The 27,840-nt window shown below is 33.8% G+C and overlaps 1 protein-coding gene across 1 annotated transcript; it reads left to right on the top strand.

Moving 5' to 3' along the window:
• Window positions 1-1,593: 1,593 nt before the first annotated feature.
• Window positions 1,594-22,233, top strand: LOC123695643. The gene is made up of 6 exons (XM_045641549.1): window positions 1,594-1,723; window positions 2,308-2,480; window positions 5,385-5,571; window positions 6,109-6,248; window positions 12,632-12,851; window positions 22,053-22,233. Exons 1-6 carry the CDS (start codon window positions 1,594-1,596, stop codon window positions 22,142-22,144), a joined length of 942 nt encoding a protein of 313 aa, XP_045497505.1. The 3' UTR covers window positions 22,145-22,233.
• The last annotated feature ends 5,607 nt before the right edge of the window (window positions 22,234-27,840 follow it).

Here is a 27,840-nt window from a genome sequence, read left to right as displayed (position 1 = left end):
CTTATAGCTTTCCACCCGCGGGATCGCCCACGCAGTCAAAGAAAAACCTGCATAGTTCCCGTTCCAGTGGGATTTCCGGGATAAAACCTATCCTATATCCTTTCTCGGGTATCAAAATATCTCTATACCAAATTTCATGCAAATTGGTTCAGTAGTTATGGCATGATTGAGTAACAGACAGACAGACAGAGTTACTTTCGCATTTATAATATTAATATGGATAGTATTAATTATTCAGTTAAATAATAAACTTACAAGCAATCAAATCTTTCTTCTCACGACTCAGTTTATGGGAAGTGGGAACTGCGTTATTGCGTTAAAATTGTAACCAAAACATCGTTGTAGAGTCTTTTATTAACCGACTTCAAAAAAAAGGAGGAGGTTATCAATTCGGCCGGTATTTTTTTTTTTTTTTTTTTTTATGTATGTACACCGATTACTCCGAGGTTTCTGAACCGATTTACGTGATTCTTTTTTTGTTCGATGCGGGATGGTGTCGAATTGGTCCCATAAAAATTTTATTCGGATAGGCCCAGTAGTTTTTATTTTATGAGCATTTTTGTCTGTAGGTATTTGTAAATTTTGCAAGTGCAAGTTTGAAGTCGGTTGTTTTTAACGCAGTTATCACTTGTTAATTTCATTTACAATTGTTTATCAAAATATAATACTTTTGTTCAATCACAAGAAAATATACTGTAGGTGTAAGGAGAAAATACGTTTAAGAACAAATTCAGAGTTATCTCAAATTTATATTCTATGCGAGACTTCTTAATAATACTTCATATATACTTTTTAAACTACTATCAGTTAAAATCAAAGTATCTAATCAAATAAGTGATTAAAACCGTCTCATATCAAACTTTTAAAGCTATTGCATAGCTTCTATCGCGGGCCTTGAGCGCGGGGACCGAATCCAGAAATTCCGTAACGAAAAAACCTCACGCTCCCCACTCCGACGGGCACGGAGGTGTGGCTTGAAGGTATAGCATGCAATAGCTTTACCGTGGCAGTCCCCGAGTGCCACACGTCTTTTTTTATTATATTGAACACTTCACTGAGAATCGAAATAGTAGTAAATTGTCGTATAATTTGACTAATCAAATATATACCTACTTTTAAAAGACGTCTGGATTTATAAAGGGTTTAAATTGAAGGTGTGAAGTTTATGAGGGCGATATGAAACGTTTATTTTAACAGTATTGTACCTATATAAAAAAAAATATTTAATAGGCAGTTTAACATATAAGTTAAAAAATATCAGCCAAAAAATTTTGAAAATATGTAAATCGTGTACCTTATGATGAAGATACCTATGTTGATTGTAACATTTTACATTATAACAATAACCCTGCCATCTATTTTAACCCTATATCTATACTTCTATACTAATAATATAAAGCTAAACAGTTTGTTTAATTGTTTGTTTGAACGCGCTAATCTCAGGAACTGCTGGTCCGATTTGAAAAATTCTTTCGGTGTTAGATAGCTCATTTAATGAGGAGGATTAGTTCTCACGTAAAAAAACTACCACACAAAACTAACACACACACACACAATTTACCTGTGTAAATGTAAAAATCCGCTCGTCATTACATGTCACAAGCTCCCAACGCTAACGAAGCTGCCTCTGACGGGATGTATCATTGGAAATTCGCGGAATATGTGACAGGCTTCCGTGTTCCGACACACGTTATTTTCATTTCCAAATTTCCGCACGGAAATGGTATTAGATGTGAATTTTGATACAATTGTCGAGGATATTTGTAAAGTTTTTGAAGTTGTGTGGTGTTGTTGAATATGTTTCTGGGAAATTTGCTGTCAAATAAATGTATAATGATGTATTATGGACAATTATTATTTGTCGTACAAATAATGTAATATTAGTTCTAATAAACCTGATTTTAACATGTGCATATGAATTATTTGTTTATATATCTACGTTATGTATTAGAAAATGAATTATAATATTATCCATACTATATATACAACACCACTAAACTTGTCCCTGTATACCTATTAAGGTTTATTTCCCATAGTTTTTGAATTTTTTTTACAACCTTGATTTTATTTATTTTCTTTATGATTGCGCCTTCGCGTTTAACCAGCATCGTACATGTCCTTTATTTTTATGGTTGTCTGGAAGAGATTGCTTTAAGCAATAAGGCCGCCTTTTGTGCACTTACCATATTCTTGTTTTCTTATTAAATTATGTTTTTATTACTGGTACTTGTACAATAAAGTTTCACAAATAAATAAATAAACTTGTTATTACTTTCCCATCAATATTAACAAGTTCTTTCTTTCCAGTGATAGCCACTGCTCACAATATAACGCACCTGGAGGTCCCGCAGTATGGCGATCCTCGAAGGGACGCGTACCTCGCCTGCCACTATGTGAAGGAGCGAGGGGACCCCGACTTGCACTCCGTAAAGTGGTATAGAGATAACAACGAAATATTTCGCTTTACGCCTGGACAGCAGGTTAGTACCATAGTATAATAGTATACCGTCTATGTGTATAGTGTATACTGTGCCGAACCTTCATGTTTCATAAAGTCATCAACTAGTACCGTAACAACATAGTCATCATTATATTTGATGATTTATGTTTATTAAGCTTTTGCGTATCTTCTATCGCGGGCCTTGAGCGCGGGGACCGAATCGAGAAATTCCGTAACGAAAAAACCTCACGCTCCCCACTCCGACGGGCGGAGGTGTGGCTTGAAGGCATAGCATGCAATAGCTTTACCGCGGCAGACCCCGAGTGACACACGTCGTTTTTTATTACAATAATTTCCATCTGAAGGCTGCAGAACTATATAATTTATGGAACTCTCCATTACTTGAAATTATCTCATTCCCGTGAAATAAATATAAGGTATCTTATAACAGCACAAAACTCTGCTCTTAGTCTTTTCATAAGGTCTTCGAAGCGGAGAGTAAAAATATAGCTTAGAGTAACAACGTAACGAGGTCTATAGTTATAGGTCTAGTATTTTCTTGTGTTTGATTTTACGCGAGTATTATACATTTAGAATTTAAAGAATTTATAATCACGCCTGGACAGTAGGTTTGTTAGTACTTATATCTATATTTTTTTCAACACTTTTACAGAGGAAACGAAAACACTACAATTTGATAATATTGCCAAAAAAAAATTTTTTTTTAGTCTCCCCGTGACCACGCTCGCTGTAAAGTGTTCGAAACGTCGGGAAAATAATATAATGAATAAATCGCGTTTAAAATCTTTTAATTTCTGAAGGTCTATATATACTTTGAAAAATCTTAAACTACCTTCTAATCCTAATTAATGTATATTATCAGAAATCTTACACAGAAAATACTAATTTACATTCTCTTTGCATAATTACGCATAAACATTGCAAGGAGCTCTAAACAGAGGTCTCTACAGAGGCTATACATTATAAAAGCATCCTTGATATTCAGGTTAAACTTAACACTTAAGTGCTAGTTGACAGCCTACAGTCTGCGCAACAGGCCTGCTAACAAAACGCTATTAAGCCTTACAAAATATAAACACTTTTATATGAAGTATGAGGTTGGAAGTTCATTCATGTAGCGCATTTTTGGATGGTTACTTGTTAAAATGATATGTTATAAAAATTATTGCACACAATTTTAGCATACTGTTGGTGTAACCTTTTCATCTCTATTTAAAAGTTTGTACTTATACAACTAGAATATTTCGAAAACAAAAATAGACTTACTCTTCAAAAACCTGTGTAACACTTTTATTAGATAAACTGGTATTCTTTATTCGAAGCGAGACAAGATACACAAAACTCAAACTTCAAACTTATCATATCATAATTATTATTCAGCTGGGTTTTTTATCCAAATCAGAGATCTAAGATCTTATCTACAGAAAAGAACTTAGAACAAATTACTCAATGCTCATAACATTGTAATTTTTTTTACATTTAAACCTTCCTTATAACACATATGAAAGGAAATATACAACAATAATGATATATATTTAATTATATATGCACATTAACGAAACATTCCCAATACCCTCCAATATATTATACATTCATGTTCCTCCAATTTACGTCAGCAGAATATTTTATGGCATGGCACCTCTTTACGGGTTTCCTACGCGCCAATGAAACTGAAAATTCAGTTATGCCGATAACTAGCGAGTCGAACGGTTTTCAAATGACATTTTTTCCCTCCTACCTTTGTCCCCGTTCAGCTGAGAATATTGTTTCTGACGTTAATGAAGCCAATCTGTCGGCAACGTAATGAAACGCATGCAGCCTGAAATTTATTTGTAATGTAAGATAGGAATCTAGGTGTGTACGGAAATAATGAAAAAGGAAAAAAGTAACACATAGGTAAAGGTGGGAGGAATGTTTGTTACGTAATAATGACTAAACGAATTTATATGAATATTGTATCAAACAATTTTTATGTACAATGTAATGTAACAATAAATCATTTGAATCTACCCATTGAATATAGACCGATAGTCCAAGGTTCAAAGTTAACATCTGCTAAACAACTAAATTTTACAATAGCGTACTATAATAATATAGGTTGAACAATTATTTATTTCATACAGAATGTTTAAATATTGTTTAATAGTGACATAGAAAACAAGCGGGGTCAAAATTCTAGATCGATGAATGCTCCACGAATAGGTAAATTTTATAATATTCGATCTAACTTCATAAATATTAGTTAATTCCATTAATATTAAGTCTGAAACTATCAGTTTATTTAAGTTTATTCACATTATTTTCATTATAGCCCGAGACTCCGTTGGGATAAACCCTGATCAAAATACTTTTAAAATTGCTACTCAATATGCACGCTAGAATAAAACATGCAAAAATGAAATCATGATGTCGACTCTAACTCTGTTTACTTACTGAATTCAAATATGGAGTTTATCAATTCAAAGCTTGATGTTATATATTTTTTGCACATTTTTTGTACATGTTAACGTCCAAAAAATTGGGGTAGTTCGTTTGTCTCGTTGTTTACTTGGCAAAGTTTTGCTATATACGTATGCCACAATGTTTCCAAAAGAATTTGTGTGGTTTGGTTTCCTTTGTCTCTAACTAAAGTTTGCCATGACCTTTGTTACACAGAGTACTAATAGCAATTATAATTAATCCTACCAGGATTGCATAAACACAAGCAATCTTAAATGTTTCAAAGGTAACTATTATAATGCTTTTCCACTAATAATTTGCGAGGATGTCGAGTATTTGTAAATAACCATTAGTATCGCATCAAACGCTGAACGCTTCACACTTCAAACTAAATGAAGCGATATGATTGGTTCTTTACAAACACACCTCGCTACTTATCTTCGCATATTATTGGAATAGCACTCTAAGTCTTCTCCTCTTCCAGCCTTCAACCAGGACATTCAACACGACAGCTGGTGGAGTCACCCGTGGTACCTGTGATGAGAACAAATGCTCTATAAGTGTTCCTGTACCAAAGCGGTACAATACCAGGATATCGTTTACCTGCGAGGTCTCCACTGAAGGCCCGAGGTTCGCGGTTGTCAATCAGACGAAGTATCTAACTGTAGCTGGTATGTATTATATTATAGTTATTATAATATTTTCTTACTAGCTATCCACCCGCGGCATCGCCCGCGCAGTCAAAGAAAAACCCGCATAGTTCCCGTTCCTGTGGGATTTCCGGGATAAAACCAATCCTATGTCCTTACTCGGGTATCAGAATATCTCTATACCAAATTTCATGCAAATTGATTCTTTTACTTCGCACTTGAGTTACTTTCGCATTTATAACATTAGTATGGATTATTGTGTTAGAGACTAGAGTCTTACTATTATTATCTCTCTTTTTGTATGGCTTGACGTACATACCTATTTTAAGTTTAACTTTTCCGATGTATTATGGGAATAGTAGGGCCATTTTTGCTTGGATATTCTTTCCTCTTAAGTAAGCTTGTCATTATTCATCATGCAGTACGAAAAAATACCCATTTTAATTGCTTGGTCAATAAAAGTGGAATGTACGTTTAAAATGCTAATTATTTTCTAACTATAAAACTAACATATATTTCTTTAAACACCCGTATTAACCAGTAGTTTTTTTAAAACAGTGACGTTGAAGCAAGATCCTGTGATCATGGGGCTACCTGGCAGCGTTCAAGTAGGAGAGGATGTTCTGCTAAATTGCTCAACTGTACCAGCAATGCCGCCTGCGAATATCATGTGGTATATCGATGGACGGCCTGAAAAAGTAAGTCATATTTTAACATATTTTGTATACCCATATACGTAGATAGCTTACGGTCGAAAAATTGTGTGAATCTCATCGACTATTCTGCTCTTTAGACGGTACTATGTTATTGAACTTAGCATTTAGTTGAAATTTGTGTGAAATTGGAATGATCATCAATGATGGATATCATTGATGTTTTAACTAGGAAAACTAAAGGCATATTCTAAGGCAAGAAAAGAAGCGGTGAACGACAAAAAAAGGCTGGCAATTTCTCTAGGTATTGTGAATGCTCATGACTGCCGATGATCGCCTACTATTCCATCTTTTGTTGGAATGACAATAAAAAACCTCCGTTTTTATATGTGCGTGCTTTTAGTATTAAATGTATTTCATATTAAAATTAATGCACTCGATGTTCATAAAGCCGCAACCTTTCAACATTAAAAAACGTATTTCAGTATATTTACAAACAATGCGGAGGGATTGTGGTAAATGTGTTGGTTTAATGTTTATTATTACTTGAACATTATTATTGAAGTAAAGAATAAAAAGAACTATTTATATAATTTTTTTTTTTAAGAATAAAGAAGTCGACTTTTATTATATTTCATCGCTTCATTCTTCAGATATTATTTACTATGTAGTCCCCTTTTTCAATGCTAGCAACCACGCACGCCTTTAGATTTTTTTTTTTTTTTTAATTGAGGGTATTACGACCTGACAAGTATTTGCTTGCTTTGTACGATATTCATTCCTTTTTCGTGCGCCGCAACGTACGGACGTCTTAAATAAGTGCAAGTTTCGTCATGTTGGAGAGAAATTCAAAGGAGAAAATTGATTATTATCGTATGAAGATTAGGAAGTTGAAGAAAAAACATCGTCGCATTAAACCTATAATATCATCTTCAGAATCCGAAGACGACACAAGTAGTTAAGTACTTTGGAGTTTTTAAGTGTCTTTGTTTCGATCCGTAATACGACAAATGAAAGTTTCTTATAACTTACGAAATTGAAGCGTTGAAAAATATTCAAATATTTTTCGTTTATACCTGGAGGTTGTCCGAGATGGCATCACGAAGGTAATTTGATAGCTCATGATTTCTAGAAGTGAAATAATATTTATATATTACTCAACTTATGCCGGGAGGATGTCCGCGATGGCATCACAAAAGTTATGTAATTTTTTACTTTAGAGTACATACTTAAGTATCATTAATGTATTGATATACATATTTATACCGGGAGGATGTTCGAGATAACATCACAAAGGTAATTTAATAGCTCACGATTTCTAGAAGTGAAATAATATTTACATATTACTCAACTTATGCCGGGAGGATGTCCGCGATGGCATCACAAAGGTTATGTAATTTTTTACTTTCGAGTACATACTACATACTTAAATATCATTAATGTATATAATATATACATTTTTATACCGGGAGGATGTTCGAGATAGCATCACGAAGGTTAAAATCGAAAATTTTTAATAGAATAAAAAATAAAAATAAAAGCCGGGAGGATATCCGCGATGATATCACAATGGTATTTTTATTGGAAAATTATAAATCTTTATTGGTATATAATTACTTATTTAATAATTATTACCAGCTTACTAGGACCGCCTCCCTGGTACAGTGGTTGACGCGTGAGCGTTGAACCGAGGGGTCCTGGCTTCGATTCCCGGTGGAGACTAAGAAAAAAAAAAAAAATGTCTCGGTCTGGTAGGACACAGAAGGCTGATCACCTACTTGTCCCTAAAAAAAAAAAAAAAAAATCGATCAGTGAAACAAATGTATGCATAATGCATCTGCCCCTTACGTGCCCGTAGTGGGACACGGGACTTCACTTTACCAGGAGGCTATTCGAGATAATAGCACGATGGTTTGTTAGTTGAATATCAACTTATGTAAAAAATAAAATAACCCTAAATCATAATTTTATAAGTACCCTCGATAACAAAACTTTTTGTTACCGGATCCAGATATCCTAGTAACTGATCCATCGATAAATTCTTTGCCGGGAATTATGAACAATACGGCTGATCTAGCTGCGCTTCAAGCAAATGAACCAGTAACGGTTGATACCACGGCCCCTCAATCGGAGCCTGTCGACTTAGAACCTGATATCTTAGCAGCATTGGGTGAAGCTAATGATGTGATTCCAGAATATGGTGAAAAAATTCACGAAAGTCTCGCCAAAATATGGTTGCCGAGCCTTAAGAAAGGGTTAATAAAGGAATCAAGAGAAAGTTTTCTAAAACTTGTTAGATTCCCGAAAATCGCGTATTACTCCAGGCTCCTACATAAAATCCGGAGATTCAGGCTGCTACCCCTGAATCCGGTAAATTCTGGGATAAGAAAATGGCGAATTCACAGCAACAATTGGGGGCCGTTATAACAGGCGTTAATAGGGGCTTAAACTTGCGTAGTAACAAAAATAAGATGGAGGCCAATAAGTTTATAAGTGTATATGTCGCATATTCTCGGACCTACATCATCGACAAACTTTTTTGCAAGTTGTCGATCATTCTGAAAGGTATAACTAATGCATTGTTTGGAGACAATTTATCTAATAAAATAAAAGCTTCGAAGGTTACATGCTCATGCAGCACACACATCTCGCTCTCTTAGTAAGTAGTTTCCAGGGAAACTGGCAGACACCTTCTCGCTTTCAGTCAAACAGGGGGGGGGAGCGAGGAGGTTACAAGAGGAACATACAAAGACCAACCCCCTCTTCGTAGCCAAAGATGACCAGCTCGAGTATTGTGCACCAAAATAACAATTAAGAATTACGTTATTTTACAATTGTTGACGTAAAATTACTAATAATACAACCGTTCTTAAATGGGTTAAAGACGGTGTGGATTTACCATTTTCTAATGAAATTTTTTCAAAATTCAGTACGTACACAATTTTGGTCGGGGCAAGAGAAAGCTGACATGTCTGTGGCAATAAATAACCTTATAGACTTGGGAGATATTCATGTTTGTAACCCAGTAAAGGGAAAATATATCTCAAATATATTCTTAGCACATAAATCAAACGGCGGTAAAAAATTCATACTTAATCTTAATAAATTTATATCAAAATATCACTTTAAAATCGAAAATCATAGTACGGCATCGAAACATTATCCCCGAAAATGGTTTCATGGGCTACAATAGACCTTAAAGAAGCTTACCTTTTAATGCCAATTGAGCCGGTATTTCGCAATTTTTTCCGTTTTCATTTTATAAATAACAAAGGTAATAGTGTAACTTATAAGATTTTAAGTCTTTCCTATTACGCTAAGAGTGTTTATTAAATTAATGAAGGAATTTATAGCATTCTTAAGCCGAGGTTTTAAGTCTGTCATTTACCTCGACGATATTTTATGTACAGGTAAAAATTATATATTAGAATGCCTAAATAATTTAAACGAGACAATAAAGCAATGCAAAGCATTCATTGATTCCAAGTCAAAATTTAAATTCCTTGGGTTTATATATGATTCATGTAACCTAACTTTCTTTGCCTGATGATAAGCGTAATAACATTGCACATTTAGTTAATAAATTTCCAAAATTACCTATTTGTACAACCCGAGAGTTTTCACACCTAATAGGTGTCTTGGTTGCTACCAAGCTGCTGCTTATCCTGCTATTAAATACAGGTGGCTATAAACTAAGATATTAGAACGTCAAAAATATTTATTTTTAAATCAATATAACAATAATTATGATTCCAAAGTTCAGTTATCAAGTTATATTCTGGGTGAATTAAATTGGTGGTCACAACATAATATATAAAACAAATTTTATGAAATCTCCAAAATTTACATTAGAGAATTTTTCAAATGCCTCAAGGACAGGTTGAGGTATTTTTTGCGAGTGAGTATAAACGAGTGCATGGTTCATGGAAAGAATGTGAAAAAATCTATCTCGTAAATTATTTAGAGCTGCCCTTTTAACTTTAAAAACATTTGCAAATACCTACTCTAATTGTGCAATATTATTACGAATTGATAACAAAACTGCTGTTAGTAACATAAATAGAATGGGCGGCATAGAATTTCCCCACCTTAACAAACTAACAAAGCAACTGTGGCAATGATGCGAGCATCGAAACATGGTGGTTCGCGTCGCCAAGAAGAATAAATCCTGATATCGAATGGAGTTTATGCAATGAAACGTATTAAAGAATTTGGAAGAGAACTAGGTACTTATGCTAAATGTAGAAAGTAAGTGTCGTGGCATCCCGACCCTGCTGCTCTATAAATTAGAATAATATAAATTTTTACGCATTTCCCCATTTACTTTTATTTTGAGATTTTTATAAAAAATAGTTAATGATGAAGCGTGTGGGATACAAGTTTTTCCGTGGTGGCCTTCGCAGCCTCTCGTCAGAGAGTATCATCAAACATAATATACAATATACATATTTGAAAACAGATACGAATCTAACGCATTCTTATCCCAGTCACCTGTCGCGCCCACTGCACCCACATTTTACGCTGGCTGCAGCGAGGCTTTCCGTGAAGCCTTCCTATGGAGAAACACCCCATCGGAAGCTATAGAACTAATGTTGGCATCGCTTTCCAGTAACACTAAGAAGCAATATAACGTAACATATCATTTATGGTGGCAGTTTTGTCTAAATTGGAATATTTCCAATTTTGAGAGTACAGTAACGGCTGTCATATCATTTTTAAAGAATTTAACAAAGGGGCTTCGTATGGTACTTTGAACTCACACGTCTGCCTATTTATAATATTAGGAAATAATATCGGGTCAGATGAATGCCTAAATACAATTATTCTATACCCACAATTAGTTTTGAACCATATCTCAAGCTGGTTTCCTAATAGAAACGTAAATTTGGAACAATTGAATAAAAAAAAAAAAAAATATATAGTAATTTTATTAGCGCTGTGTACAGCACAGCGCGTGCAGACGTTATCTCCTACAAATATTAATAATATTTATTTCTCAGACAGTGGAGCTAAAATTTTCAGTACAGACCTCGTAAAAACTTCGGCTCCAGGTAGAGATCAACCTCTTCTTATACTTCCATATTTCAAACAAAATATAACCACTTATTTGCCCACTACTGTACTGTCTGAAACATTTTAGGAAGGATGAGGAAAATAGGTTATTACTTACTTTTACAAAACCGAATAAACCTGCCGCAACTCAAACAATCAGTCGTTGGATCAAAAACGTGTTATCGGAAAGTGGTGTAAGCATTTCAATATTTAGTTCACATAGCGCAAGACACGCTTCAACTTCTGCTGCCTGTGCTAGTGGTGTATATGCGTTGATAATAATATACGTGTGTAAAACTGCTGGTTGGACAAAACATTCCAAAACCTTTGCAAGGTTCTATAAACTTAATGTAATAAATGCGAACGAATTTGCATAATCGATTTAAAGAAATAGTATTTAATTAAATTTTTGTTAATTTATAAAACAAAATTAATAATATTTACGTTTTTTAAACTTGCACCCAAAATGGTTCTTACAAAACTTCTATCTCTTAACATCTACATAGTAAATAATATCTGAAGAATGAAGCGATGAAATATAATATATGATCAAACGAACTTCAGAGTGAAGTTCGATCATTATTATATGAATCGCTTCATTCGAAGATATTAACACCCACCACACCCTAACCCAAAGTTTTGTAAGAGGCTCTAAAAATAATGAATATCGTACAAAGCAAGCAAATACTTGTCAGGTCGTAATACCCTCAATTAAAAAAAAAAAAAAAATCTAAAGGCGTGCGTGGTTGCTAGCATTGAAAAAGGGGACTACATAGTAAATAATATCTTCGAATGAAGCGATTCATATAATAATGATCGAACTTCACTCTGAAGTTCGTTTGATCATATATAATCCCTCATCAACATCAACAAATATTCCTATAGGTACTCTATAATTATTGAAATATAATTTTCTGCGTTTTATGCCCATTTGAGGTCATATTTTCTATTCCAGTCATCCACTTTATGATAAATTGCATTACCAATGTTCTGACACAAAAAAGGCAACTACAATTCTTATCTCTATTTTGACGTGACAACGTCTTATAATTCGATAAAGCCGGCTGCACGCACGAAAAAACATGACTCATGCGGCGTTACCTCGCTCTGACTCATCTGAGGCGTTCCATGTAAGGCTTGAAGTGCGAGCGAGAGCGCGGAACGAGCGACAAAGAAGCATAATCGGACGTTGTCACGTTCAACTATCGTCAGTAAACCGACTTTACAGACAACCAATTTTTTTACTTCATCACCATCATCATAACCTAACTTATAAGCCTTAGAGTAAACTATAGCTATTGCAATCTATTTAATAATCCATAACACAAAATAAAAAAACAGAATGGCTATTAATGACTATATATTTCTCCTCCCAGACAGAACAATGGATGCACGACCACACTGAAGTATCAACAGCAGATGACTACGGTCTACGCTCTAGCTGGCGACCACTACGGTTTCGGGTCACCACCGCTAGAGGTGCGATAGGGCTCACGTGTGAGGCCACACAGCCAACCCGACCGAGCTTTACTAGAGCCACTAATGTGACGTTGGTAGTGGCTAGGTCGCCGCATCTATCGATGTTCACTGCGTCAGGTAAATCATCATCATTATTAGAGTTAATACCATGATTACATGGTAATTTACAATTATGTTCTTCGTAATCACCATCACCGTCTACTCCATTGTCAACATCACTGCCTTTATCGCCATTATTGTTAATACCGCCTCCACTTTCATCATCATTGACATCTTTATACGTAACTGTCATTCACCATTATTCACCACCTTTCACTTCTTTGTCATCGACATCATTTTACCAATGTCTTGCTACAACACTATCTTTATCGTTTTCACTATCACTGCATTCATGATTATCTCATTACAATATACACCATTTTCACCTTCATTGTCATCACATTACCATCATTTTCATTTTCATCATCATCAGATTCGCGATATTCATCGTCTTTTTATCACCATTAACGATATCTTCATCGTTATCGTAATGTCAAATGTTATTATTCATTGATCAATTATTAATTATCAATAACAAAGTGTTTTTAAAAGCTTATCATATCATGCTTAATAATTTATTGTGAAGTGAAACATCGATTAGGGTAAAACTATTGTTCCAGAAAATTCGGTAAGCGTTAATCCTTATTCCAAAAACTAGTAATTTGTATACAATGATTACACTCTGTATAGAACCAAACATTCAAAACATTTCAAAGAATTTTGTTTTAATATAATATTACGACATGAATAATTGGTCCATGAATATATTCATAATTTTCCGAGAAAACTATCATAGTTATGACGAAATCAAAATAATATATTCAGTAACAACTATTCCGCGAAACTAGGAAAGTACGAGCATATAAATAGCCGAGTCAACTGTGTGAGCGGATTTTAATCACCTGTCATCTTCAGCCCAGCCAACATGGTCCTGACAGTCGATAACTGGCTGTTAATATACAATTGTTTTTATAATATCCCTATAATAAATCCCTTGTTTCTGGTATTGACACAAATGAACTTAAAAATATATAAATGGTTTAACTGCTTTAAAATATCCCTGATAGCCTATTTAACACCTGTTCAAGTATATTTCATACATTGACTGACCGGCTTGGTTGGTAGTAGCCCTGCCTTCCAAGTCAGAAGTCGTGGGTTCGAATCCCACCCGGGGCAAATATTTGTGTGATGGACATAGATGTTTGCTCTGTCTGGGTGTTAATTATCTATATAAGTATTTATTTAAATTATATATGTGGGGATGGTGTAAATGAAAAGCCAAATTCGCCCAATCGATTTATTTCCCAGACACCGGTTACATATCAAAAATACATTTCAACCATCCTCCATTACATCGTACCAAAAAAACACAAAGTCAAGTCATAGACAACCAAAAATCTACAGTCTACAGATAACATGTCCACAGATTAAATAATAGAAAAACACAGACTAAAAATAAAACTAGTAATCATGGAATACATCTTAATATTTTATCCTATTCCCACACGGTCATCCTGCAGAATCATCTGTCCCAGATGAGTCAACAGTCGTAGATGATCAATATGGTAAGTAGACAATGGTAAATCACCTTTATCTATTACATGTAGAAATCCTTCCTTCTTTCCTCTTTTATTTGAATTAAGTATACATTCCACGCAATTATCAATGTTTGTTTTAATCTTTTCTTTTAAATTCTCCATATAATAATTTCTATTTATTAATTCCTCAGTCTTAACACAACCAAAATGTCCGTTTTCATGATGTTTTCTTATAATTTCATTTTGCATTTTCTTAGGTACAACCATTAATTTATTTCCATCCTTAATCTTCCATAACATTCCATTCTTCTTTTTTGCAAGCACAATTGGACTAGCATAATCAGACTTACTTGTTTTTATTATTCCTTCATCAAGCCATTCTTTAATCTGTTTGTCAACAATGTTAAGCTCCAAAGGTGACAATCGTCGTGGATTCTGATAAACTGGTACATCATCGGTTAATAATATTTTAAGTTTTACATTTGATGCTTTAGTACATCTTTTGGGGTTATATTCTTTTATAATATTCTGTATTTTATTCTTATATTCTTTGTTTTCAATATTTGTGATATCTTCATTTTCATTCTCTAGCATTGTAAGGTGTAATATTCTTGTTGCAGTGATAGTTCCAGATTTAAAATTGATTTCTACTTCTTTCAGTACAGGATTTCCTAATATAATGTTGACAGGGATAGCGCCATCATCAACAACATAAAATAAAGTTTCAAAATAACAATCATCAATTTCAATTTTTGCTGTGAAAGATCCTTTTGTATAAATTTCCTTTTCAGCTATTCCAGTTAAAGTTTCTGTTGTTCCTGAACTATAAGATAACAAATTTTCACCTTGAATCTTCCTAAAATAAGACATAATTATTAAATTAGCATCGCTTCCGGTATCAATCAGGGCTTCTACATCAATATTATTTATTTTCAGCTTCTTGAAAGGTCTCACATCAATATTATTTTTAGTTGACATAATTTCCAAACTCTTTTTTATACTTTTAGAACATTCAGTTGATTTATGGCCAAACAAGTTGCATTTAAAACATTTAATGCCTTTAGTACAATTAGGCGACTCATGATCTAAATCTCCACAATTGAAACATCTCTTTACTCGTAGTGTTTTTTGAATTTTCATGCCAATGGACTTTGATACTGAATTACTTTGAATCTTATTAGGTGAATATGATTTTTTCTTAATTTCTGAATAAATGTCTAATTTCTTTCTGAATTCTTTAATGTTACAAGCGCCATATAAAATATTTTTGTTGGACTCACTGTCTTTAATACCGTCGATGACATATTCCATCAGGGCTTCATCTTCAACATTCCCAAGTACTGCAAGTTCCTTCATATGTAAAAAATATTGCTGATGAGTCTCATTCATCTTCATCCGGCGAGTTGAAAGTCTCTTGTGAACAGTTGCACTGTTCAACTTCTTACCAAATTCCTCACGGAGCTCAGACTTAAGTGTATCCCACGTGGTGGTCCCACTTAGTGAACGTAAAAATAGCTTGGCGGTTCCCGCGAGAAGCCGCTTCGAAAATATGAGTTTTTCTATTTCGCCCCATTGCATTAAAGAGGAAATATCTTCAAAATCTTTTACGAATGTTTCGATGCCATAGGCATCATCACCCGAAAATGGCGTCATTGATTTCTCTAAGTCATTGAAGGAAATACGCGGCGATGGTTCACCACAATCATCATCATCTTTTACTCGTTTCGGCGGCATGTTGAATAATGTAAATAAAAAGTTTTATAGTCTTCAAGTCGTAATCGTATAATCATAAGCTTCTTTAAATCTTAGTCTTCGTTCGTAATTCGTAAATTCTTAATCAGGTTAAATCACCGGCATCATAGTCTTCGTCTGTTTTTTCTTTATTCCACCATCCCGTATCCCGGACGAGCCCCCAAATTATGTGGGGATGGTGTAAATGAAAAGCCAAATTCGCCCAATCGATTTATTTCCCAGACACCGGTTACATATCAAAAATACATTTCAACCATCCTCCATTACATCGTACCAAAAAAACACAAAGTCAAGTCATAGACAACCAAAAATCTACAGTCTACAGATAACATGTCCACAGATTAAATAATAGAAAAACACAGACTAAAAATAAAACTAGTAATCATGGAATACATCTTAATATTTTATCCTATTCCCACATATATGTATGTTTATCAGCCATCTAGTTTCCATAACACAAACGAAAGCTTAGTATAGGATCAGATCGTGCCGTGTGTTAAAATTGTCCTGAAATATTTATTTACTATCTTTGTACTAGTAACTGATAAACATAACAAATAAGGAAGCTGTGATAGCGGCCTCAATCCTTCCCATCAATCCTATCATGATTAAACCAATTAGTAGACCGCTTATGTTTGGTACATTCCTGTTCCCTCATTACATTACAAAATCCGTTCGTTTACAAACTAATAAGCTACAACCACTGATATATATACCTTTTCTAAACACGTCATAACTATGTCACGTCTCTTTTTGTTGGATATTGGAATATCAAACTAAATAAACGCGAAAGTTAGTAATTATAGCTATAGATGTATGTATGGATGTTTCTTACTCTTTCACGTAAAAACTACTGAACGGATTTGGATGAATCTTTGCTGGAATAAAGGTATAACATATGAGAGATGTATAGTATACATCAGAATAACACATGAGCTATAGAAATTGATTTTTCACGACGGTTCGTCCGCGGGTGAAACCGCGCAGCACAGCTAGTAGAAATTTAAATTATTCAAGCTCTCACTAGCTAAGTAAAGTATAATTGATATTTTATGAAGAAATGAACCAGGGGACATCATAAAGATTCACAAACTCACATTGTCCAGTGAATTATTGCTCTGAACGGAAATTCATAAGGCTAAGTTACCCGATTGCCGCACATGCAAGTCATACTGATCGATTTTACTTCAGATGCATGCCTTTTTTGTCAGCATTTTGTTTACCCTTTGGACAAAGGCCTCTATATTACTCACTAGCTTCCTTCCCCGTCTTTGCGCGCATACATTTTGTATTGTTAGGCAAAATTTGTTCTTCACAATTTTCAATTTCATATATTTAGGGATTACGTGGCTTTTATAAAGCCAGCAACAGATTTCTAGAAAGACATAGTCGCATCCATAGTGTTTAAAATCTAGAAAATCTACAGACAGTCTGCATATAATATACAATTTTTATTTATTTATTTATTTTTAACCATCTTTCAATTAGGCATATCATAAAATAAAAAAATATTTTTCATTGTTCTGAAGTAACCTTTATCACATTTATTAAACTAAAAGATTCAGTGGATGAAAAAAGACTTCATTCGAATTTCTCCAAAAATGTTAATCGTCGTCGATATTAAAAAACAACAATACAACATATTTAAGCCACTCTCACAATCTTTTGATTGTTATAAAAGCGTTCCTTTAATAAACACAAATTGAATCATTTCCAAGGTATAGTTAACATTAACGTCAGGTAGAATTCTTTCTCAGAAATGATTTAATTCTGACGAAATTATCGTGATGATAAATAGACCAATTGTGCCGGCAAAGGAGGGCCAAGGCTGTCACGGCCTAACTTATTTGCCAACTTTGTAGATTTCATTACGATGTTTAATGTTCAGGTTTTGAGCTAATCGAGGTGAATGAATTCATTTTGTAAAGGTCAAATTTTCTTGGATCTTTATTTAATATTTGAGAATAAACAAAGCGAGCGGAATGAAAATTGACAATCTGTTTTAGAATTACAAAGTATAATATTAGTACTGAAGTTGGTTATTTGGGGTTTATGGAATTTAGAAATATCTTGATCCCTACTTATAACCACTCTCTTAGGAAAAGATTCCTCGTATATTATTTAGATCGATCTTAATTCTATGCAGTTTTCACAAATCCGAAATTTTGCAAGGACAGTCTACTTCCAGAGTCAAGTAAGCATGGACGTAGTCAATCAGATAACTTGCTTTTGAACACAGAATAACAAGATTAGGCAAAAGTGCCCTTGAGACTATTAAACTAAGTCAAAGGCCTGGAGCACTACAAAGTTTATAGTTTACTATAGACCAATTATAGCTGATTACTGATCGTCTAATATGAGGGGATTATACTCATGTACAGCAGTGAAGATGTTTAATATAATCTCTGTCAATTGGGATTTATCATAATACTGTATCTAATATATATTATAAAGGCGAAAGTTTGTATGGATGTATGGATGTATGGATGTTTGTTACTCTTTCACGTAAAAACTACTGAACCGATTACAATGAAATTTAGCACACATATAGAGGGTAACTTGGATTAACACATAGGATAGTTTTTATCCCGGAAATCCCACGGGAACGGGAACTATGCGGGTTTTCCTTTGCGAACGCGGGCGAAGCCGCGGGCGGATATCTAGTTTAGGCATAAATGAACTAGAAATACCTGTGTGTGATTTTAATAAAAACTATGTTTTCACTTAAAAACTATGTTTGGTGGCTCAGTGGTGAGACCTCGGACTTCGAATCGATAAGTCCGGGGTTCGAGACCAGGCGAGCGCGCAGGAAATAAATTGATTTTTCAATTTATCTGCTGTAACATCTGTAACATCATATGTTGTAACATCACCACTGCTCGAACGGTGAAGGAAAACATCGTGAGGAAACCGACATGTCTAAGAATTAAAAAGTTCGACGACATGTGTCATCTGCCAACACGCACTTGGCCAGCGTGGTGGATTATGGCCTGTACCCGCATAGGAGGCCCGTGTCCCAGCAGTGGGAACGTATATGGGCTGATGATGATGATGATGTTTTCTCAAGAGTTTTAACTTATTTACATAATACCAATATCAACAGCTTTTTAATTAGTAGAGCAAAGAATGCTGCTTTTATCATACTAGTTTTCTTTGCAAATGAAGCAAAGGGCCTTATGAAGAAAAATCTCCCTTAATTATTAATAACTAAGGCATCATTTTTTTATTTATTTATTTATTTATACACTTTATTGTACAATACCAGTAATAAAAAAAAAACATATATAATTTAAGTTTAACATGGAAAACATGAATATTATGGTAAGTGCACAATTGGCGGCCTTATTGCTTAAAGCAATCTCTTCCAGGCAACCGAAAAATAAAGGACATGTACGATGCTGGTTAAGCGCGAGGACGCAATCATAAAGAGAAAAAAAAATAAATAAATAAAATCAGGGATAAGAAAACAAAATCAAAAAAAAATATTAGATATATAGTAATGTATACAAAACTTAATAATATCAATATTACATACATACTACATCAATACTTAAAAAAATAATAATAATAATATAATAATAAAGGGATGTGACGACCCCATCGCCCCCGGTTGGCATATCTACAATAGATATCCCAACCGTGCAGTCAGTCACCCCGCAGGGCACCTTGTGGCGAGGTGTTGGGGAGTAGCGACCCCGCGGGAACCGAGCGCTCCCGGGGGAGGTCCCTGTCCTCACCTCTGGGCTGTCCCGGTGGCAGTTCGGAGTGAACAATGACGAGGTTCAGGATCCCCCACCTCTGGCTTGCCTTTGTTGGCCGTCCAGAGTGGAGCCGCTAGAGCTATATGCTCGGGGGTGGAAGTGTCTAATGGCGTAATAGCGGGGAAACCCGCTCCGGGCCCGCGGGCTCGCGATGGTGAAACCGGTGCCGCACCTCTCTACACCCCCAGCCGTTCAGCTGATGTTGCCCCCTTGTTGCCATTATCGGTAACCTTTTTGGGAGCCCATCGACCGAACTGGCGAGTCACCGTCTGCCATAATTTTCAATTTTTAATATTGAAAAGGCAGACGTCCATAGCCCCCATAGACCCAATATACCAGTCCATCTAACACCCCCTTCCATAACCCAGTTTTATTCATTTCCATTTTTCTGCAATAGTCCTATATTGGCCGCGGACTGCCCAGGGCTGTATCTCTATAGTGCAGCCATGGGCAGGCTGCGGCTGGTGTCCCACAACACATTAAATTCTCTAATAGGGGAGCCCAGGATGCTAAATGTGGATTTACTCGAGCGTCACGGGAACCTATTAGAATTGGTAGATTAGACCATAGCGAGAAAAAAAGGTCCTATAATGTTTTCACTTTTAGCGGTGGGGAAGGGTTTTTTGATTTTTTTTAATTTAAAAAAGAAAAAAAATGGCTTGGAAATACTCAAGCGCGTTAGATATTGATATTTTGCATGCTCCAGGACGTCACTGAAAAAAAGTATACGTTAATCTGACGATTAAAGTGGCGATTTAATCGCTATGAAGAAAGGGTAAAAAATTAAAGTAATATTATTCGAGCGCGTCAGATTAATATCTGGGGGGGTTAATTACAATATAAGAAGTCCCCATTTCGCTAATCTGACGATTCGAGCTCAACCTTAGGGAATTATGGATTATTCAAATTTTCCAGCGGGGCCCCTGAGCGCACCCACCAACCATAACTGCTCATATTGACTAGAGGTACTAATGAATAGCTAAGGTACCGTGCCTAATAGTAATCTGACGCGCTCGAGTAAATCCCAAAATCCCCTCTTGGGCTCCCCTACTATAAAGGTCCTCTGCGTGTTGGACCTGTGTCCCCACGTAAGCCTTCCAAAGGACCGGGTATCATCCTTACGGCGATACCCGTGTATTATGGAGAGAGAAATAAATAAATATAATACAATTATATAACATCTTATATGTATACCTACATAAATATGCCAATAAATAAGCATCATCATCATTTCTGTAGGTACTATATTGAAAATTGAATAAACAAAAAATTTATTTGCAAGACACTGGTACAGCTTAATCTGCAGACCCTGACCTTGAACTATCGGTAAACTGTGTTTCGAAGGCCAGTATCTTTACTATTACTACTGTATAGGTCTACCAGAATCTGATGGCATATTTATAATTATGAAATAAAAGATTTTCATGTGGCAACTTATTTGACAACTATCAAATTGGTTGTCAAATTATTTGTCTTTTTTGCAGTTGATAAATAATTTTTAGGATTTTGTCTAAAAAATCTTCGAAAATGTCGAAAAAGCCGCTGTGATCACAAGCAAGAGGTGTTGTTTATAATGTGTATAGAAAAATATTTGATGAAGAAGGGTCAAACACATCTTAATTTTCAATTTAGAAGATTTTATTGGTAAATTGGACTTACCCGCTTTGATACTTTTAATTATAAAATATTATATGTAGGTAACTATAATATTGTTTGTTGATTGGAATATAATTTTATGAAAACTTATTACAGGAGTTTCCAATACGGCTATTCGTCAAGTCCAAGCTGTCCAAGTCAATTTTATAATGTGTGTATCTGTTAATACTTACGAAAATAAACATAGTTTTATTTTACTTTTATTTTATTTTATAAAAAATTTTAAGCAGTCTAGTTTTCTATCGATATAACCTCGATATTTTCACATGGCATAATGATAATGAACATACAAATATAGGTATGTGTAAATAATAATATGTATTACCTGTGTAAAAGTAATATGTATATTATACATGTAAGTATGTACCTACATAATATTAAGTGGATATCTCATTATTAAGTACAGTATTGTCCACTTATGTAATGTGACTAATGATATTGAGAACAAACTAAAAAATAAGCAGTATCAAGATCGTTCAGTCCATTTTCCCTAGGGTTGCACACTCAAAATTTTGATTTCCCTAATTGCCATCAGATTCTGGTTTACCTATAATAATGATCTTTGTCCACAGGTTCGAGTATCACCACCACAGCAGTATCAGCGATAGCCCTGAGTATCATAGAACATATATTTTCTAAATACAGTGCCTTGAGAGAGATATAGTCGAAGCGATAGGGTGTGTCGGTATTGTAAAAAGTTAGCTTAGGTAGAATATTCCATCCGCTTGTGCATATCGATTATTTAATATTATTATACTTAAATACAATTAGTTAAACAACATTGATTTTGATTTATAATATTTTTTTAATACTTATGTATGTTATAGTTTTTAAAATACTAGTCAAACAATGGACCTTTATTAATTAATTTAACAAACGTAAAACAAAAAGATATTACTGGAATTATTAATTAAAAGGCTTCGTTTCTACAATAGGTGGGCTTTTTTTTTTTTTTTATTAAAGATAGCCAGGCATTTGACTGCATCCTACCTGATGGTAAGTAGTGATGCAGACTATGAATGAGCATGCCTGCCTAGAAAGAGCCTATTCACTTTTACCCTGAACAGATCCGGATTATAGGTTTCTGGAAAGACAGACGCGGGCAAGGCGTTCCAGTCCCTCGCTGTTCGGTTTATAAAAGAGTTCTGAAACCGTTTTGTGCGCAAAAAAGGTACATCAACTATGAAGGGATGGAAGCCAAGCGCGCGTCGAGATGTTCTGTGGTGGAAAGGGGAGGGTGGAATGAGATTATGCAGCTCCGTTGCACATTCCCCGAAGTGCATGGCAGTGCAGGGCTTATTGCTCCCCAGCAATTTCTACCAGGCAATCTGTTAAGAAAGAGTTTTTGCTTATCTATCTAATGAAAGATTTTCAGTGTCTACACTACAATTATATTCTATGTAAGCGCTCGTCTAAGCTCGTCAAAAGTTACAATAGATTGACTGAATGACACCTATGCCAGTATATTATATACATGAGACACTGTGGGTACTAATATTACAGCTAGAGAATGTGTATAAAGATATTATTATCTAAAATTTACAAACAATTTTGACAATTAAAAAAAAATTAGAAACGTAAATCTCAAAATTAAACCGGAATATCTACAATTATGTGACTTGAATATAAAATTATAATTAATTTCATCTGAGGCCAAAAATATATTCAATGACTAAGGTATGAACTTTAATTAAAAGTCGAATGTTTGAGACTAAGAATTAAATTTTCAATTCATGACCATTCGGATCGGTGAAGAAATTAAACGTTAGTATAACGACAATGGTAGAATTAACCATTGAGATAATAATACTACGTATGGAGGAGACACCACGAACGAAATCTGTGCGCCATTTTTTTGCTCTAACTAAGTTTTAAAAATTATTATCTAGTTAGGTACTTACCTGCCGATGAAAGTTATTCCTTTGCACTTTTCCGTATTATTCGTGCAATATCGTAACATACACGAAGGCATATTTGATGCCATATGTCTCAATGGAATTAACAAAATTTTTTTTTGTTGAACTGAAACTTCTTTACCCGCGTTGAGAGTAAAATTTCAAAGTCGCGTCATGGCAATACCGACCCGTCATAGAGTGACGACGATTTTGGTATATTTGAATCTTGCCAAAGAAGTTTCACTTTTGTCACATGTGTTCTTTTTTTAATATCTCTATCTATTATACAAACATTGAACTGAATTAACTGATTCTCTCTTCAGTTTTCATTGTGAGCGGATTTATAAGTTTTCATTCCAAAGTTTAATTGATTTGTTTGAAACACTTCAATTAGTTATCGATATGCACAAGAGCGAATATTTTTTAATTATTTTCCCATTTATTTTTAATCAATATTAATATTTTTATAACTATTAATACCGTCGTATTTGAAATTGCAATAACAGATAATTAAAGAAGATTTACTTTCATTAGAAGCAATTATGCTATAGATTGCTGATTGAAAACTGTGAGGATTGAGATATGCGCTTTAAATTCAGCAATGTATTACAAAATAAGTATTGGTCATTGGCTAATATATTTATATTTAATCGGTATACTCGGATAGGTATGCGATTAGAGTCTCTATAATATACTATGTAAGAGATTTAATCGCGTGCCCACGGGCTCTAATCTGGATAAGCCTTAGAGGTTGGTACAAACATTATTTATAATTTCCTTGGCATAAAATAGATATATGTTTATTTGATGACTTTTAATTTTTCGTAAAAATAGAGACAAGGCTGCTAAATAATCATTATTTCTAATAACAATTTTTGTTACACATATTTTTTTGTTTGCATTATTTAGTAACTATGTACTGAAATTTTTAAATAATACAAAATTGGAAAGATTAGCTAATTAATCATAAACTTTAATAACATTGATCTCATATTTATAAAAATAAGGGCTGTGTATTAAATATTATAGTTAATTTGTATTAAGAATTTAAGTAGTATTTTAATGTATTTATGTGAATTTAATTTCAACGGATGGAATATAAATATTATTGTCTACGGAATATAAAATTATTATAATTATAGGAAGCACTGAATTCAATGTTTTATAAACACTTATTTATAATATTTACATATGTTACGAACGATATAAATGTCAAAATTAAATTAAATGTAATATAGAATAAATGAAAATATAAATTGATATATTTGTATTAAGTTTTGTTTGATTTGCAACGAAATTTTTAACATTTTGTTTTAGCTAGAAAGCTATGCAAAAGTCGAGCAGGAGTCGTATTATGACCTCTTATTCCCAGCCAGTTTACGCCGTGGATTGAACTGACTGGCAAATTCACATAATACCATTATTAACCATGGTTATTGCGGTCATAACACGGCTCCAGAAAGCGGTTAAAAATATAACGTTTATATCAATGATCAGACAAGATATACGACCTTAAATTCAAGTAGCTAATAGACGTGTGTCACTCGGGGACTGCTGCGGTAAAGCTATTGCATGCTATGCCTTCAAGCCACACCTCCGTGCCTGTCGGAGTGGGGAGCGTGAGGTTTTTCGTTACGCAATATCTGGATTCGGTCCCCGCGCTCAAGGCCCGCGATAGAAGCTATGCAATAGCTTAATTATTAACGAATGGACTGGATTATAAATAAAGTTATATTTCATATTGTATTTTGGTCAACTTTGAACACGTGCCGGCCTGATTTCCTATTTCTCAATTGAACCATGGCCTAGTCATTTTATGTGTTTCACGTATGTTAGTTTATAAGCATAGAATACATTTTTGCATCTTATATTTTATTACTGTATTTCATCGGTAGAATAAATCACTTGATTCATAGAAAACTAATATTTATTGGCAATAACTGCCTCTCTTTTATCATTTGAATGTATAAAACAAGTTTAAATGTATTTTTATAAATACATAGTAAAAGCTTATATATCGGTAAAAGACAAACAGAACATCGACATTCTTGTAACACGAAATACCGTATAAGAAATAAAACACGTAATGGAATTTTAAAAAGAAAATGGTTTTAACGCGGCAACTCGAACAGTTCGCAAACAAACACGCGTGTTATAAGCTAGCTATTATATAAAAGTAAAATCATTATTGTTATTCAATGAACGTGACTGTGAATACAATTTTCAAATGGATAGAGAATTTACAAAAGGTTAGTAACGTAACTGAATGAGTGAAAAATCACAGCGATATAACTGTTACAGTTTACTTTATAAGTAACAGGTATACATAATATAAATTTTATTGTTTCAAACGTCTCAAACTATGTAACAAAATAGTAAATGGAAGTGTGTAATGAATAATGATTTCTGGAAAAAAGTATTTCTAGTATAGTCTTGATTGTTTACAGTTATATACAAACTTTATAAATAAAATAAATACAACGAAATCATAATAATTTCACGTCCTTATGAACTGAATACAATACAAAGTTATACATGTCATAATATCAGCTTCAATCAAATAAGTTTTCACAAAACAACGATTAGTTTTGCTTCACATAATAAACAAAGTAACAGTGATAAATCACAGCGCGACACACCAAAATCACTGTTATAACGTGACATTTCACATCACCTCTACGAATTTCGTAGATGCTCAAGCACTTTAATATAAATTGCCTCAATGCTCGTCTGTTTGCATACTCGGACTAATTTCGAAATGGATTTGGGAATAGCTTGTGGACGTTTAATTTTTATCTAGGAAAGCCTTTTAAATTGAGGCTGACATGTGCTAGTACTTATTTTTTACGCTTGCTACGAGAAATTTCGTAGCACAGGTTCGTAGCACAACTCCCATGGGTGATGTAAGTAGGAGTTTCTGGTTTTCCTCTTTATATTAAATTCGTATTGCGTTTATTTTTATTCGTGGAAATTTTCGAGGAAATGTTTTGGCTGTTTTAAAAATGTGTAAGAACTTTTTTCGATACTGATTTATGATACGTCTGGGGCTTCTAGTAATTATTTGCTCCTGTTCAATAGTGTGAGTAATGGCAGTATCAAAACAAATTAATATTTTTAAACAAGTATAAAATATTTATAACAGTTTCATAGTTCGTTTGAATAAAATAAAATAAGTCTATTCGTGCCAAATAACAACGTATAAAATTAGTGTAAATATGACTGTATAAATTCTTATGGATACTATTATTATCTCAATATATAAATGTGTCCTTTTAACTGCAAACCCTACTTAGCCAGCTTGATTTACAATTTCACAAGCAATAACATTTAAGCTTATTAAAAGAAAAGGTTGTTTTACGTTCCTTGTTTATCGGTTACGGTAAATTGAAAGTAACGGTACAACACTAATACTAGCTGTGTCTATTAGGCACTTCGCCTTAATATTATTGTATTAGGTTCAGTGAAGGTACGAAATACACTTTTATAGTTATTATTATATTAGTTTTGGTACTTCAATGTTCAATGTCTTATTTCTTTTGTAATCTTTTTACCTAGAAATGTCTTATACAGATATTCTTAAAAATAAGTACCTACGTATGGAATATATCCCAGGTGAAAGAAATACATTTTACGAAATTAAGTCATTGAATATTATTGACGATTTAAATACATAGTTAAATTTTATCCAGTAAGGGCTGATTTTTCAATCTTTGGTTAAAACTTATTCATCGAATAACGTATTAAGCTACCATTTCAAAAATGTATTGTAATTATCCCTATTTGACAGTTTATAAATGACATTTTAATATGTTCGTGTAATACTTTATTGGACGGATAAATTTTAACCAAGGATTTAAAAATCGGCCCTTATAATAATAAGGCGGATAAACTCGATAAAAATTACATCGTAAAAAAGCGACACATAAACATATTGCGAATGTTTAATAGCCACTTCATCTTGATTAGAAAAAATTGTTATAATTGAAAAACTTCCCGAGGTCTGAATTGTTTCAATGGTCATAAATTTCAAGAGTTAGTTACGCGACCAGCTTATTTCATTCGAAAGTTTTACACGATTACAATTTGCCTGTATTTTTTGAATAAACCATAAATATATTCGACGAAATAAGCCTTCGAAATGGTTCACTTTTATATTCTCAGAATTTCTTTGAACCTATGTGAATAGAATGTTGAATTTTGTCGTGTTTATTTCTTTTGCTAGCGAAAACTAAATGGGGTGCGTGCTTTCTTTTAATATAGTAACGTTTATTTATCTTCCATTTATTTGGTTTTTAAGAAGGGTTCTATAATTATTCGTAACGTTGATAAATGGAAATTCAGTACGAATAATGCAGGCAATTGAAACATTATTTTGTTATAACATTATTATGATATTATCTATTTTAGCAAGGCTATGCAAACGTTTTCGATATCAACATCCTATCGGTGTCTTCTCGGCATATAA

This window comes from Colias croceus, chromosome 11, assembly GCF_905220415.1.
Source record: "Colias croceus chromosome 11, ilColCroc2.1".
In the NCBI taxonomy this organism is placed as follows: Eukaryota; Metazoa; Arthropoda; class Insecta; order Lepidoptera; family Pieridae; genus Colias; species Colias croceus.
Note: the sequence above shows the minus strand (reverse complement) of the source record. Positions and strands in the feature narration are given on the sequence as shown.